At 38.2% G+C, this 16,062-nt stretch overlaps 1 protein-coding gene across 1 annotated transcript in view; it reads right to left on the minus strand.

Annotated features, from left to right (window-relative positions):
- LOC102813636 (chromosome unknown open reading frame, human C12orf56) overlaps nucleotides 1-16,062 on the minus strand; it is an 87,863-nt gene that overhangs the window by 53,124 nt on the left and 18,677 nt on the right. Inside the window, exons 2-3 of the mRNA XM_006859607.1 lie at nucleotides 6,567-6,729; nucleotides 861-933 (exon numbers count right to left, since the gene is read on the minus strand). Of these exons, the coding sequence (XP_006859669.1) occupies nucleotides 861-933; nucleotides 6,567-6,729 (236 nt within the window). The remainder of the gene's footprint in view (nucleotides 1-860; nucleotides 934-6,566; nucleotides 6,730-16,062) is intronic.

Here is a 16,062-nt window from a genome sequence, read left to right on the forward strand (position 1 = left end):
TGGTAACATGGGTGACAGGGCAGGCAATATATAACAAGTGGGAGATTAGCCAAGAAAGTTAAAGGTGGCAGGAGACACAGGAAACAATGCAAAACATAAGTAAATTGAGGTAAATACTGTTAACTATTGGTACATGGAGGAGATTGCAACCATGTAATGAAGCAAAGTATCTTTGCTTTTCAACACTTCAAAGAGGTCTTGTGCAGTAGATTTGCCTTATGCAATAAATACATTTGATTTCTTGATTGCTGCTTCCATGAGTGTTGATGGCTAAGCCCAGAAAAATGAAGTCTTTGACAACTTCAATCTTTCTCCTTTCATATGGATGTTACTTATAGAACAAATAGATCTGTGTTGGAAGAAGTACAGCCAGAGTGCTCCTTGGAAGCCAGGATGGTCAGACTTCAGCTCTCACACTGCAGACATATTATCAAGAGGGATCAGTCCCTGGAGAAGAACATCATGTTTGGTAGAGCAGACATTCAAAGAAAAAGAAAAAGACCCCCAGTGAGACTGACTGATACAGTGGCAGCAGCAACGGGGTCAGGCGTGGCAACGATTGTGAGTTTGGCACAGGATCGGACAGTGTTTCATTCTGTTGTGCATAGAAATAGCGTCACTATGACTCGGTACCAACTAATGGTACCTAACAACAACAACAACAGTATATTAAGTTGAAATGAGAAAAATTATACTTTACTATCTAATGAACTGGATTTGAATTTAAGATTTCTTTCAAAATCAAATTATCTTCATTGTTACATGTATGAGAATTCCATTCAAAGCCATTAGCAGAGAAAAAGTCATAAGAAACTCGAATTGAAATGTAAAATGAGTTGATCAGCAAGCAATAATCTCACCTGATAAATGATTCCGTTAGATTTCTGGGCTCTTTAAGTCTCCAAAAAACAGGACCATTATTCCTTTCCTTGACTAAAATATAAAATAAAAGTTTTTAAAGTTATTTGGGAAAAAAAATTACTCCATCATTAAATAATAATTGGTCAAGAAGACAAAGTCACATGCACTGATTTGATGACCATTCATAAATTCCATACAAACTTGCAAGTCTAATGTTATATGCTGGGCTTGAAAGGATCCATGCAAGGGAAGGGCACTAAAGCTTCAGCTAACAGTATGTTCACATAGTCAAATGCTTCTGTAAAATGTGCAAAAGAAATGCATTCTAACCACAGTCGTTTAAGACCACAGACTCTCTGACTTCATTTTTCCCTACCGCCTCATTTCTTTTGGAATAGCCAAATTTCTTTTGGAGTAGCTGTATTTATCATTTCTTCTGTACAGGTTGCTTTGGAGTGCAGTGTGGCACTGCAGGATAAGCACTGGACTCCTAACCAAAAGGTCAGCAGTTCAAACCTACCAGCAGCTCCTCAGAAACTCTAAACAGGGTCATTATGAGTTGGAACTGACTCAACAGCATTTACAACAGCAACATTTTCTTTATTAAGAAATAAAACGGTGATAAGTACATATGCTTTAAAAAACCCTGCTATTTCAATATTCTTCACACATACAATTTAGTGACACCATCCATCGTGTTGTTCAGCCATCATCATTATCTATTTCCAACATTTCGATTGCCCTTAATAGAAGCTCAATTTTCCCTAAGCAATGTTCTCCCTTTCCATCATTCCCATTAGCTCCTTATAACCACTAATAAGCTTTGGTTTCTATACACTTGCCTATTCTGGATATCTCATATACATGGAATCATTTAATATGTATCATTTTGTGACTCAGCATGGCACGTTCATAGTTTATCCATGTTGTACTATGTACCAGGACTTCATTTCTTGTTATAGCTGAGTACCATTCCATTGTATATGTCTACCACAGGCTGCTCAACCCCTCAATTTCTGGCCTTCCACTTTTAGCTAGTCTCTTCTTCCTTTGATTCCCCTGAGAGACTTCAAAAGCCTGTCAACAAACACCCAGAATCAATTTTTCCTATTTGCAAGCTAAAAATCCTCACTTAAATGCTTAAGGTCCAAATCACCATAGACGCTTCTAATAGTACTCGTTTCACACTTGTTGGTACTAATTGTGGTACAAATAATACTTTTAACTATCACTGGAATTAAGTGGAACACATTAGCACTTTTGTTGGTAGGTTTCACTGAGACTAATCTATTAGGAAATTTTTATTGCCAAATTATCAACCTGTACCTAAGGTTTAAATTGTGTCTTAATCCTGATTTCATCCAAATTAACCAATCTAACTTGAACTTTTGTTGTGTAGGTCATTATTGTTATTGTTAAATACCATCAAGTCAGTTCCAACTCTTATCAACCCTGTATAGGGTTTCCAAGGAGTGGCTGGGGAGTTTGAACCTCCAACTTTTTTGTTCAAACCAACCTTCCTGTCCAGTGCTTACCCTCCAACACCAGACCAAGACTCCAGGAGAGTTATTAGAAGACTGCAACAAAACAGCTTCAGCATCAATGTCTATTAACTTTAGGTTTTAATTTGTAACATGGTTTAACTCTAGGTTTTAATTTGTAACATGGTCTGGAGAATGTTAGGACCACCTGTGTTTTCATTTAAAAAGTTGGATCATTCTTTCTGCCCTTGGTGGACTTTCTGGATCCCAATAATCAAAGTCTGGCAGGTCTCAGCAATAAGGACAAGAGATCCTGAATATGCAGTTATCCAACAGTGTATTCTATTCTGTGTAGCTTATACACTTCTATAGTGGCTGACAGGTAATGTCCTTCCGTCATTTACTATAATACATATCTGATGGCATGTTCAGTAGGGCTGCTCAACTGAAGAACATTTTTAGGGAGGGACTCTACATAAATAATGTATCTACATTCTCAATTGCTGGAGGCTCAATTATACTTCAAGTTTCGTATGTGACAATTATCTACTAAAACTGACACTGTAATCAGTGCACTTTGGAGTGTACCTTATTGTTCTAGTTAGATCCCATAGCAGTACTGGATAGGTTTTAGGATATATGAGGATAAGTCAGAAAGTATTGATGCAGTCATGGAAATCTTCATGAAACAAAACATCAAAATGTGAAGCTACTGTTTCTTGACACATTCTCCATCTAGGTCTATACACTTCTGAAGGCAATGTTTCCAACTGTCTAATTCTTCCCTAAAGAATTCTGTGTTCTTCGATCTACTCCACAACAAAACGGCTGCTTTGGCATCCTCCAGTGACTCAAACTGTGTTCCTTTCGTATGTTCTTAGAGTTTTGTGAATAAAAAGAAGCCTAAAGTGGCAATTAAAGTTAATGGAATTTTTCTAAAAACTTTCTGAAGCCCCCTCATATAACGCCACATGTAAAATGTAAACTACAGAGGACAGCCTCTTTCTCTATAAATCTCAAAACACACACACACACACACAAACCAGTTGGGCCTGTTAAAAGTGTAGTGATTTTAAACTTTAAGAATTTTTACCATAAATGATTTACAGTTTAGAGATTTCTTTGTTCAACTTGATCTACTTGATTGGAGTGAAAGTACTTTCACTGCATGACATAAATATTCCCTACGCTTTCACCCAAGGGGTTTGGAATCAGCCCAAACAATTATCTTTACTTAAATGCTCAGTCATTAACGTGCGCTGCATTTCTGGGCATGACATCATCATCCTTAACTTTAGGGTTTTAGTAAATGACTTGTCAGACAAGGTTGAGCCTGTCTGTTGCTTCAGGGCTACATATTACAGAGAGTCCATGAGGTGAACCACAAGAGTCCTGGGTCTACAGTAACATCTAACCCAGGGAACAAGAAGCCTGGAGAACTGGAAACACATCACTGATGACATGCAGGAAGGGAGAACATTTTTCCCCCTATAATGTGTGCTCATAGTGGTTACGAATTGGGCTGCTAACCTCAAGGTCAGCAGTTGGAAACTACCAGCTGTTGCTGGAGAAAGATGAGGCTTTCTGCTCCCAGAAAGATTTACAGCCTCAGAAACCCTGTGCAGGGTCGCTATGAGTCAGAACCGACTCCATAGCACACAACAACAACAATATAATATATGCTGTAGCTCCTTGGCTTTGGTTTTCTAAAATCCCCACTCAAGTATCAAATGTTACCTTTAGGGGTGTAAGTAAATGAATAGGTAAGGTGGTGATCACATTCTATGGATAGCCATGCATACAGACACCAATTAAGTTTGGTGTGTTGTTTTTTAATTTGTCACTGCTTTGACACCATTTGCAAAGTTTCTAGGCATTTAAATTTCATAAAATTTCTTTGTGTAATTGCCTTCTTTAATGTTATTTCATCTTCTTACACATGTTGGAAAGAAAAAACAATACACAGATAATTATGCTTGTGGACAAAAATAAATATGCATTTAAGGCAACCAACACCCGTTAGATAGCCTAATTAGTGTAGCAAGAGACCCGGTGAGCAGCTAGGGATTTAATAAGCTTGGTAATTACAAAACCTAGAGTCAGTGTAGAAAGGTGTCTGTCCTTGAAAGTATACAAACACTAAACAATTCCCCCACATTTGGTAAGTTAATCAAGAGGCTCTGTTTCTGAATGGAAGTGAAGTCCAGAGGAGAATGGATGGGCTGGGATGGGTGGCTCATCTAGTGATACTGGCTGGGTGCCAAAAGTAGAAGGGCCTATGAATGAACCACCTTAGACCTTCATTCTTGCCTTGACCTCCTATGCTAAGAGCGAAATCATATGACTAGCTGGTTCCTAGCTGTGTGCCCAGCCCAGCCCCCTTACTTCATTTCCTACAATGGCTCACAAAGGTTTCACACTAGGAAATGTCAGTCAGGATTCACACCTGGGTTTATTGTTGTTGTCACTGATAAGTGCCATGGAATCGGGTCTGACTCATAATGGCCCTGTATAGGGTTTCCAAGGAGTGGCTGGTGAGCTTGAACCGCTGACCTTGCAGTTCAAACCGAACGCATTAACCCGCAGTGTCACATCAAGAGTTCTTTTCACCAGCACCCAACTACAGAGGCTTCAAATAGTACACACATTCTATTATCTTTTAATACCATTTTCCCACAAACATTTTAAAGCTCTCTTGAAAGAAACCTGTTGCTATGGAGTCAATTACAGCATCAGCATTGTACTACTAATGGTACAGGCCGACTCGATGGCACCTGACAACAACAACAACAATGGTTCAAACACATCAGCCACTCCTTAGAAACCCTGCACAGGGTCTCTATGAGTAAGAACTGGCTCCATGACACTTAATAACAACAGTCTTGATGGAAGCAAAGTCACTGGGTTAGAAGTCAAGCATAAACTTTACCATCCAAACCCACTGCCACGGAGTCGATTCCAACTCATAGTGTCCCTATGGAGGGTTTCCGAGACAGCAAATCTTTACAGGAACATACAACCTCATCCTTCTCCCAAGGAGTCACTGGTGGATTTCAACTGCTGACCTTGTATTTAGCAGTCCAATGCTTATCCTACAACACTACCAGAGCTCCCAGGGACCTTAACTATGAGGGAGCTTCAAAATGGAAAAATGCAATTTAAAAACAATATAACTTTCCTACAAACTTTCTGAAGTCCTCTCGTATATAGAGATTATGAAACTAAACAGTTTAATTCTGAACGATGTATTATGATTGTGGTAGTGGTTGTGTATCATGGAGTCGATTCTAATGCATAGCTTCGAAACTATCAGCTGTTGGCAGGAGAAAGGTGAGGCTTTCTGCTCCCGTAAAACCTTTATAGCCTTAGAAACCCTATATAGTTTGCTCTGAGTCAGAACCAAATCCACGGAACATAACCAACCATAGGGTTTCTGAGGCTGTAAATCTTTCTGAGGGCAGAAAGCCTCATCTTTTTCCTGCAGAGCAGCTGTAAGTTTACAACCCAACTCGTAACCTACTATGCTACCAGGGCTCGTTGAATTATGTATTATAGCCTCTTTTTAAAATCGATTTGGCTTTGGATTTTTAAAACTTTTTCGTAGGAAAGGCTCAAGGCAAGTTCAAACTGTGAACTCTAAAGCAGAGAGGCTGATTGATTCAAGTGAGTGCCAGGAACCATGAGAGTCATCGTCCCTTCATCCCCACCCAACTGTGGACCTTTCTGGGTAGGAAAAAAACCCTGCATCAGACACTGAGGTCTTTAAAGACAACATCTAATGACAACTTTCAAGCCTTTCACCTGGGTCGGTAGCACAGTTCTTGGGGGTGGGCAGATTCTCAATATATATTTTTGGATTAATATTTTTGGATCTATAGCAAGGCAGGACCTTGTGGCTCTCCTTACTGGGAGAAGGTCCAAGATTAACAGACTCTAAAGCCTGGTTCACAATCATTAGAGTTACCCGTTTGCTTTTCCTCGCTAGGTTTTTCTTCGAAATCTGCGTTTGTCAGATTATTAACTCAGATAAAGAACGGATCAAAAGGGATTTGGATTCTAACTCACTCTTTTTTTTTTTTTTTCAACCAATACTTAGTATACACACTTCATTTCCACATTCATAGATATGTGCTTGGCACTGGACTGCTGAAAATGAATTGATTGAGTTTCCGTAATATGACAAACATCTTTTTTGGTGTCATTTAAAGAAAACACACTATATACCTTTTTTGTTTTTAGTATTGACACGCTGAAATGGTAATAGGAATTTCCTGACACCTTTTGATTTTTCACACTCTTTTTTCAAAGAAGTTGAAGAATAGATAATACGAATGTGTTGGTTGATTTCTCTGTCTGGTCCAGTTAGAAATTCTGGGTAATCATCAATCTGGAAAAAAAGAAAAACAAAAAACTTTGAGTTGGCCGAGGACAAATGCAACTGCTTACCTAATACTAGAATAATAAAACCCTCCAAAGCATAGAGTGAGTTTAAAGTGCATTCTTTTTGTTTTGTTTTGTTTTCTCAACTGGGGCAGATTTCTTCTTACAGTTAGGTTTCTCAATCTTTTCTATTTGTTTTTGAGTCCTTACTAGAAATGTACTCAGCAACAGAACCAGTAACTATCTATACTATAGGGTTGCTAAATAAATAGTAACAGTGTTTTTGTTTGTTAAAATCAAATCTTTTCTCCTGTCAACCTAGATTGACCAGCAGTATAGCGAGACCTGGGAACTCCTGATCCCATGGACAAGGACATTGCCACAGAGGACTAGAGCAGAGAGTGAAGCATCCAGCCGATAGGAAGTGAGGGGAAACACACAAGAATACCCGCACTTGCAGATAGTACCCATTTGACCTGGCTTCAATGGCTGGATGATCAGAGTTCAACTAGACGAAGAGAGAAGAGGGAAAAAAAGAGTAATTTGCTGCAATTTGATGAACTTGACCTATACTTATGGATGTAATAGCTCAAAAGAGGGAATGAATCTTTACAGCAAGAATAATTCCCACCCCCTGGGTATATAGGGTAGACAGGGATGGGCAACTTAAGACATTGGCTACCCAAAGGGGTGGGGGGCTACAAAGGCACGAAGTGACCGGCTTACAAGCTTTCAAGAGGGAGCCAGGGAAGGTAGAATTTTCAGAGTGGTTTCCAGCCTATCACCAAGGTTGGTGAAAAGAGATGGGGATAAGACTCATGTGGTTCAATAGTGAATAACTGCTATCAGGACTGACTGTGAATGTTGCAAATGTAAAGGTAGATTTTTTGTAACAAAAGGAGAGAAGTGGTTGATCTTGCAGTCTAGGAGCGGAGGGCCCTGGGACCATCAAGGGAGAAGAGTGGAGTGCAGGACCCTATCCAGAGAAGCAGTGACATCAGAAATGGAGGCAGAGACAATGACATGGAGAGATGGAGTAGCTGGGGACTCTGGACTCAGGGAGGAAGAGGAGCTGTGTGTTGATGGCCCGGGGGCAGGTCTGTGGGGTGCACCCTTTGGTTGTTTGAATGGTTATATATTTCTGAGTGCTTCGGTGTACATCCAAAAAACAGAGGGCTTGGAAGCAAATGCTGTTGAATGATGATGCATGGCGGGGATTGTAGTCATTGCAATGAAATGAAATACGATAGAATGAATGCAAAGCTGATGTTCTCCCATGTAAACAATCACTCAATTCATAATAAAAACTAAAAAAAAATTAGTTCTTCTCCACTTCTACTGTGAAAACAGATCATTTAAAATGTCTCCAAAGTATATAATTTATTGGGTTTAAACTAGGATTTTTCTATGTAGACAGTGTTCATTTGTAAGAAATATTCTATAGAGATTCTATTTACAAGAAATATTCTACAGAGAGTCTATGAATATAAACATCTAGGTTTGAACTATTTCGAGTTTCTTGCTCTAAATAATTGCCTGACTCCTCTCCAAAGTGTACCACTTTCTATTCTTGATTAAAAAAGAGGTTGCTGTTAATTGCTGTGGGGTTGCTTTCAACTCAAGGTGTCCCCATGTGTGCAGAGTAAATCTGTTCCATGGGTTTTTCAAAGCACTGACCTTTCAAAAGTAGACTGCCAGATCTTTTTCTTCAATGGCACTGCTAAATGTTTTGCATATTTCAAAGTCATAAATTTTCTTGACAAAGCCAAGCAAATATATTCACAATACAGAGTTATATTTAAAACAATAACAAAAAAATTTGTTAAGTATAATATGATTCTAATTTTATAAGCATACATTTGCAAATTTAAAACTCTGGAAATATGTATCTTGCTCCTGGAGTTTTTCTCTGAGTGGTGTAATCACTGATGATTTTAATTTTCTTTCACGTTTTTTACATGCATTATTTATTTATTTATTTTTACAAGGAACACATATTGCTTTTACAATAAAAAAAACACACACACATAACTATTAAGACATTCTAGAGAATGAAAACACTTAGAATAATTTAAGGCATTCCTGAAGCACCTTTTGCACATTAAAGAATTCCTTTGCAAACTAGAAAGCAATGTTGTTAATTTAAGTATCTTCTGAGGCCTATGCTGGGCTGTATTTCATTAGCCTGATTTGAATTGCTGTATATATTCAGTGGCATGGCACTAAACAACAACAACATATATTTGAAAGGAGCCCTTATGTCCCAGTGGTTAAGTGTTTGGATGCTAACAAAAGGTGCAGTGGCTCCACAGGACATAGTTTAGGAGTCAAAATTGACTTGCTGGCAATGGGTTTGCTTCGGGTATATATTTCTAAAAACTGAATTTGTGTAGCTCCTGATAGCAAGCTCCTGATAGCAATTCATCAATTCATCTCCCAATCCTCAATGACTCTGCATTAGATGTAAAAAAAAAAAAAAAAAAATTCATTAGTAGCATTTAATATTTCCTTCTTATGCCTGTAAAAATGAAAGGATAAACTGGGTAAGAAGAGGAAGCTTTCCTAAATTCTAAGTGCCATATTTTTCACATGTAACATGTCTATATAAATAACACTGCTAGCACTCAGAGGAAACTAATGTGTGAGGGGTTCGTTCAGTTTGAAAAAAATGTATAGCACCCACATTATTTGCAAAAAAATGTAGTAATTGCAAAAAAAAAGAAGTCCCTCCTGATTCATGAATTTAGAGGTTTTACGTATTTGTCTCTATGGATGCTCTGCCCTTACTCTTAATCAGATGCTATTGCTGATTATCTGCCATAAAAAAGCAAATACGTGGTTAAAGTTATTGTTGTTGTTAAGTGCTGTCGAGTTGCTTCTGACTCATAGCAACCCTGTATAGGGTTTCTGGGGAGCAACTGATAGTTTTGAACTGCTGACCTTTCAGTTAGCAGTCCAGTGCTTATCCTAAAGCACCACCACAGGACTCCATGTTGCTACAGAAAAGATCTAAAAATCCCAAGTGGAAACCTTATTGATCACAGGGATAGCCGAGTTTGGGGTAAACATTATGTTTCATAGTTTCTGGGTTCACCATGAGTCAAGGACAACTTCAAGAGAGTTAATGACGACAACAAAAAGTCACTGAAATACGATACCTTAGAAAGAAATGGCCTTTTGGTCAAAGATTATACAGGAATTCTGGCAACAAAAATGTTTACTGGAGAAAACTGGTTTTATAATATGGATTTTCGATGGGTTTTTTTTAAGTGGAGATATCGATTTGTTAAACTGGGCATTATCTTTTTTCTATACTTGTTGATCTAATTTGAAGATCTTAAATGTTATCATTAGTGCTGTTGAGTTGGTTCCTACGCATAGCAATCCTGCATAGGGTTTCCAAGAAGCAGGTGGTGAGTTTGAACTGTCGACCTTGAGGTTCCAATCAACCTTGCGGCAAATGCTTTCTCCTAAAGCACCACACCAGGATTCCAAGTGAAAATGTTGTTGTTGTTAAGTACCGTGGAGTCAGTTCCGACTCATAGTGACCCTACACAGGGTTTCCAAGGCTGTAAATCTTTACCGGAGCAGAAGGCTTCATCTTTCTCCCACGGAATGGCTGGTAGTTTCGAACTGCCGACCTTGAGGTTAGCAACCGGATTCGAAACCACTATGCTACCAGAGCAGATTACAAAACAGTGTCATACTGGTCCTGTTGTGTGTGTTTATGTGAAGCATAGAAGACAGTTTAGAATGTTATACACTAATTTTTCTTGTGTGTTTGGTTAACTGTGATCATTTCTGGATGGTAGAATTCTAAGAGATTCACTAAACATTAAATTCTAAGCATCATCTACATATTATAACGGTAGTTATTTGAGTAATTTACAAAAATATTTTAACTGGTATAGTCTTGTCTACAGAGAAGTGCCTCCTGACTCATGAATTAATGGTTTTACGTATTTGTCTCCATGGATGTTCTGTCCTTACTCTTCATCAGATGCTATAGCTGCTTATCTGCATAAAAATAAGCACTGGACTGCAAACCACAAGGTCTGAGTTCAAGCCTACCAGCCACGCCACAGGAAAAAAATAAGGGTTTCTGCTTCCACAAAGATTGAAAAGCCTTAGAAATCCCTTGCAGTGTTGCTATGAGTCAGAACTGATTCCATGGCACTTAATGACAATGCATTTTCAGCTAGTAATTTTTTCCTGAGAATCTGTCACTTAAAAGACCAAGTAGGGGGAGGAGAAAAGGACAACATCTAACATGACTCATGGCAAAGTTTATGTTTATAGAACCTAACATATAAAAAAGTTACTTGTATGTATCTACAAGATCACCATCACAGTTAGGGACCATGGTAGACAATTACACTGGCGCCTGTCACACCGTTAAAGGGATTCACCTACATGTGTGAAAGTGGCGTAGTGATGGATGTGAAGATAAAGAGAGTGATTCTGAATAGAGCTAGTGTCAAAATGATCTATCACTTTTCACCTCCCACAGTTCTCTCATTGGCTCATTAGTAGGAACCCCAATGGCAAAATCTATGGTTACAAACTTGTTTGTAGAACAAAACTCTAATTAAAACAACAACCAAAAAAATAAACGCATTGAATGCAACTTGAATATGAATTAGAAAGTCCAAGTGTTAAAGTAGTTTAATAAAAAAAAATTGCATTAACAATTCTTTCTAAAAATATCCACGTTTCATTGTGCAGATGTTGTTTGTGAACCCTGAGAGAATCACCCAGGACTATACAAGGCTAGTGTACACATCTATGGGGAATGAAGTTTTTAGACTAGTAGGCTTCTCCACTGTCAAAACTGAGCAGGGCTGGAAGATTGCTGTCTATGCCTGAGGTAGAACAGAAAGCTCTTCAAAGAGACAGAGCTGAACTCAATCCCTTGCTAGCAAAAATATGCTCCAGCATTTTGTTTTAGACACGATGTTTCTTGAAAAAAAAATTTTGTTTTTCCCTTTCATACAAGAGAGATATTTTAGGAAATTAAAAAGCCAAAGCTTCCTTTCCCCCCTAAATTATGAAAAGATGATAATTATTAAGTGCTATCAAGTCAGTTCTGAATCACAGCTACCCTGTATAGGGTTTCTGAGGAGTAGCTGATGGGTTTGAACTGCTGACCTTGTGGTTCACAGTCCAGTGTGGATTAGACAGATAAAAAAGTATATTGTAAGCATCTCATAGAACTAACTGTATGATAGCACCTAACAACAACAATGACTTTGAAGAGGTCTTTTTCAGCAGAGATTTGTCCAAAAAGTCCTTTGACTTCTTAACTACTGTTTTCACGGGCTCCAAGTAAATGAAATCCTTAACAGTTTCAATCCTTTCCCCGCTTATCATGATACAGCTTACTGGGCCAGTTCTAAATGAAAGGGCTTAGCTGCAGAGTTCAAGCTTCTGTAAGACCCCAGCCTGTTTCATTAGCTTGTTTTGAAGGAATGTAGAACTTCTGGCTCCCACTGATAAGTGAGTCCATAGACAGTTTGGCTGAGCTTGTTTTTCAGGAATGGAGAAAAGCCAGTCCCACTGATGAGTAACTCCCTAAAATGCCCAGCAGCCACAGATGACCTCCATGAGGCCAAGCAATGGATGGTATCTTTAATCGCCTTCCAATGTCCCATGATGCTTACCCAGATGGACAATATCTAACATAACCTCCCCATATCCTGTTATACTAGTCCAGAGGGAACCACTTGTCCAAAACACCCCCTTTGCCTTCCCTCCTAAGAACCCAATAAAAGCCCTTAATACCTGACCCTCAGGGCCAGCACTGCTCTCTGGTGTTAGGCCCCTTTACTCTCATGGAAAGTCCTCATGTGGCACTGTGGGATAAAGAAAACACTGGGCTGCAAGGTCAGTTTGAACCAGAAGGTCAGCAGTTCAAACACACCAGCCACGCCTTGGAAACCCTATACAGCATGGCTATGAGTCAGAATCGACTCAATGGCACTTCACAACAATAACTTCGAACTGCCATACTTGTGAATTATCTTCAGCAGCATTTTACTTGACTGTGATGTTAATTATGTTGTCAATAATTTCCACATTGACACCTTTTCTTGGAATAAACACAAATATGGATCTCTTTCAGTCAGTTGGCCAGGCAGCTGTCTCCTAAATTTCTTGGTATGGGTTAAGTAAGTGCCTCCAGCACTGCATACATTTGATGAAACATTTTAGTTGTTATTCTATCAGTTCTTTTTCACCAGTGCAACTTAGCCTTCTTTCTTCAAGACCACCGGTTCTTGATAATATGCTACCTCCTGAAATGGATGAACATTGACCAGTACTTTTTGGTACAGTGATTCCATGTATTCCTTCTGTCTTCTTTTGTTGCTTCCCGCATCATTCAATATTTTGCCCATAGAATCCTTTAATTTTGCATTCTGAGACTTAAGTTTTTTTTCTTCAGTTCTTTCAGTTTGAGAAATGTTGAGTATGCTCTTCCTTTTTGGTTTTCAAACTCCAGGTTCTTGCACATTTCATTATAATACTTTACTTTGTCTTCTAAAACTCCCCTTTGAAGTTTTCTGTTCAGCTCTTTTACTTCCTCATTTCTTACAGTCGCTTTAGCTTCTCTTTGTTTAAGAGTAAGTTTCAAAGTCTCGTCTGACATCTATTTTGGTCTTTTCTTTCTTTCTTGTCTTTTTAATGAGCTTTTGCTTTCTTTGTGTATGATGTTCTTGATGTCATCCCCCAATTTTTCTGGTCTTTGGTCATTAGTTTCTAAGGCATTGAATCTGTTCTTGAAATGGTCTCTAAGTTCAGGTGGGACACACTCAAGGTTACATATTGGCTGTTATGGACATGTTTTAATTTTCTTCAGTTTTAGTCTGAAGTTGCATATGAGCAGTTGATGGTCCATCCCACTGCTATCCTTACCTTGTTTTGGTTTATGATGATAAGCTTCTCCATAGTTTATTTCCACATATGAAGTCAATTTGGTTCCTGAGTACTCCCTTTAGTGAGATCCATGTGTATAATTGCTGCTTATTTTGTGGGGAAAAAAAGTATATTGCTATGAAGAAGTCATTGATCTCCAGCATCATGTGATCTCCAGCATCATTTCTAACACCAAGGTCATATTTTCCAACCAAGACCATATTTCCCATATTTTCTTTGTTTCCAACTTTCGCATTCCAATCACCAGTAAATGCATCTTGATTGCATGTTTCATCAATTTCAAACAGAAGTTGGTAGGATTCTTCAATTACATCACCACTGGCTTTAGTGGTTGGTGTGCAAAATTCAATAGCAGTGATATTAGCTGGTCTTCTTCTTAAGTAAATGGGTATTAGCCTATCACAGACAGCATTGCACTTCAAGCCAGATCTTGAAATGTTATAATAATGATGAATGCAGCACCATTCATCTTAAATTTGTTGTTTTCAACATAGTAAACCATTTGACTGTGTGATTCACAATGCTCAATACCAGTGCATTTCAGCACACTAACGTCTAGGGGATCAGTCTTTATGCGTTCCATTTCATTTTTTATTATTTCCAATTTTCCTAGTTCCATACGTCATGCATTCCATGTTCCAATTATTAATAACTGCAGATATTTCTTACCATTTTGAGTTGTGCCCTATCACCAAATGAAGGTTCATTTACATCTTTAAAGTCACCTCTACTTTGAGAAGGCAGCTCTTCCTCAGTCATATTTTGAGTGCCTTCCATCCTGAGTGTCTTGTACCTTTTGGTACTATACTATATCGGACAACGTTTCACTGTTATTTATAAGATTTTCAGTGACTAACTGAAATAACTAATTTTCAGTGACTAACTGCTATTTACTGGTCCAGTTTTGAGGATTTTTGTTTACATTGTGGTGCAATGCATACTGAAGATTATTGTCTTTGATCTTCATCAGTAAGCATTTTAAATTCTTTTCACTTCCAGAAAGCAAAGTATACCATCTGCATATTGCAAATTATTAATGAGTCTTCCTCCAACCCTGATGCCACATTCTTCTTCATATAATCCAGCTTCTCGTATTATTTGTTCAGTGTACAGACTGAATAAGTATGGTGAAAGAATACAACCATGGAGCACACCTTTCCTGATTTTAAACCATTCAGTATCCTCTTGTTCTGTGTGAACAACTGCCTTTTGGTCTATGCACAGATTACTCATGAACACTAAGTAAGTGTTCTGGAATACCCACTCTTTACAACGTTATTCATAGCTTGTCATGATACCCATAGTTAAAAACCTTTGCATAGTCAGTAAAGCATCTATAAACTTCTTTCTGTTATTATTGATCTTATGTCAGCAATAATATCCCTTGCTTCATATCCTCATCTGATTCTGGTTGGACCTCTGGCAGTTCCCTGTTGATGTATGGTTGGAACCATTTTTGAATTATCTTTAGCAAAATTTTACTTGCATCAGATATTAATGATATTGTCCAATGATTTCCACATTCTGTTAGGTCATCTCTCTTTGACATGGTCCTTAGAATCCTTATGGGCACAAATATGGCCCTTTTCTAATCAGATTGCTAGGTAGTTGTCTTCCAAACTTTCCTTCACTGCTGCATCAGTTTGTTGAAAGATTTCAATTTGTATCTTGTCAATTCCTGGAGGCTTGTTCTTTGCCAATGCCTTCAGTGCACATTGGATTTCTTCCTTCAGTACTATTGGTTCTTGATGATATGCTATCTCTTGAAATGACTGAACACTTATGAATACCTTGGAGCAATTCATGAAAACATTTTTAGGAGGAAAAGTGATGCACAATCTTTGCTTTGATCACATCAGAGGCTGGTATGAATAGAAGGATTAGTTCAATGTGCTTTTTGTAACATATGAGGGAAGGAAGATGAGCCTTTGGATACTGGAAAAATCACATGCCTGCTGAACAAAGTGAAAGATTTGACAAGATTCACCAAAAGAAAATGAAAGATTTTCCCTTAAAGTTCATGTGGGATATTAATGAGGAATTCTAACCTCAGTGTTCAGAATCCCACAAATACATGTTCAACTAGGAGCAATTATTAAAAATCAATTTTTCTTGTTGTTGTTAAGTGCTGTCAAGTCGATTCAGACTCATACCAACCCTATATAGGTTTTCCAAGAAGCAGCTACAGGGATTGAACTGCTGATCTTGTGGTTCACAGTCCAGCACTGAGCCTACAGTGCCACTAAAATTTTCTTAGTGATCAAACTATTCATTAATAAAACAAAAACAGGAGTAACTATAATTATAAAATTATTTCATCTATGACAATTATTTAACTGATAATGCAAAGTTTTTAAAGAGTAAAAAAAGATTGTACTATGCTGATGACTGGGGTGGGGGGGAGACT

This window comes from Chrysochloris asiatica, unplaced genomic scaffold, assembly GCF_000296735.1.
Source record: "Chrysochloris asiatica unplaced genomic scaffold, ChrAsi1.0 scaffold00033, whole genome shotgun sequence".
Classification (NCBI taxonomy): Eukaryota; Metazoa; Chordata; class Mammalia; order Afrosoricida; family Chrysochloridae; genus Chrysochloris; species Chrysochloris asiatica.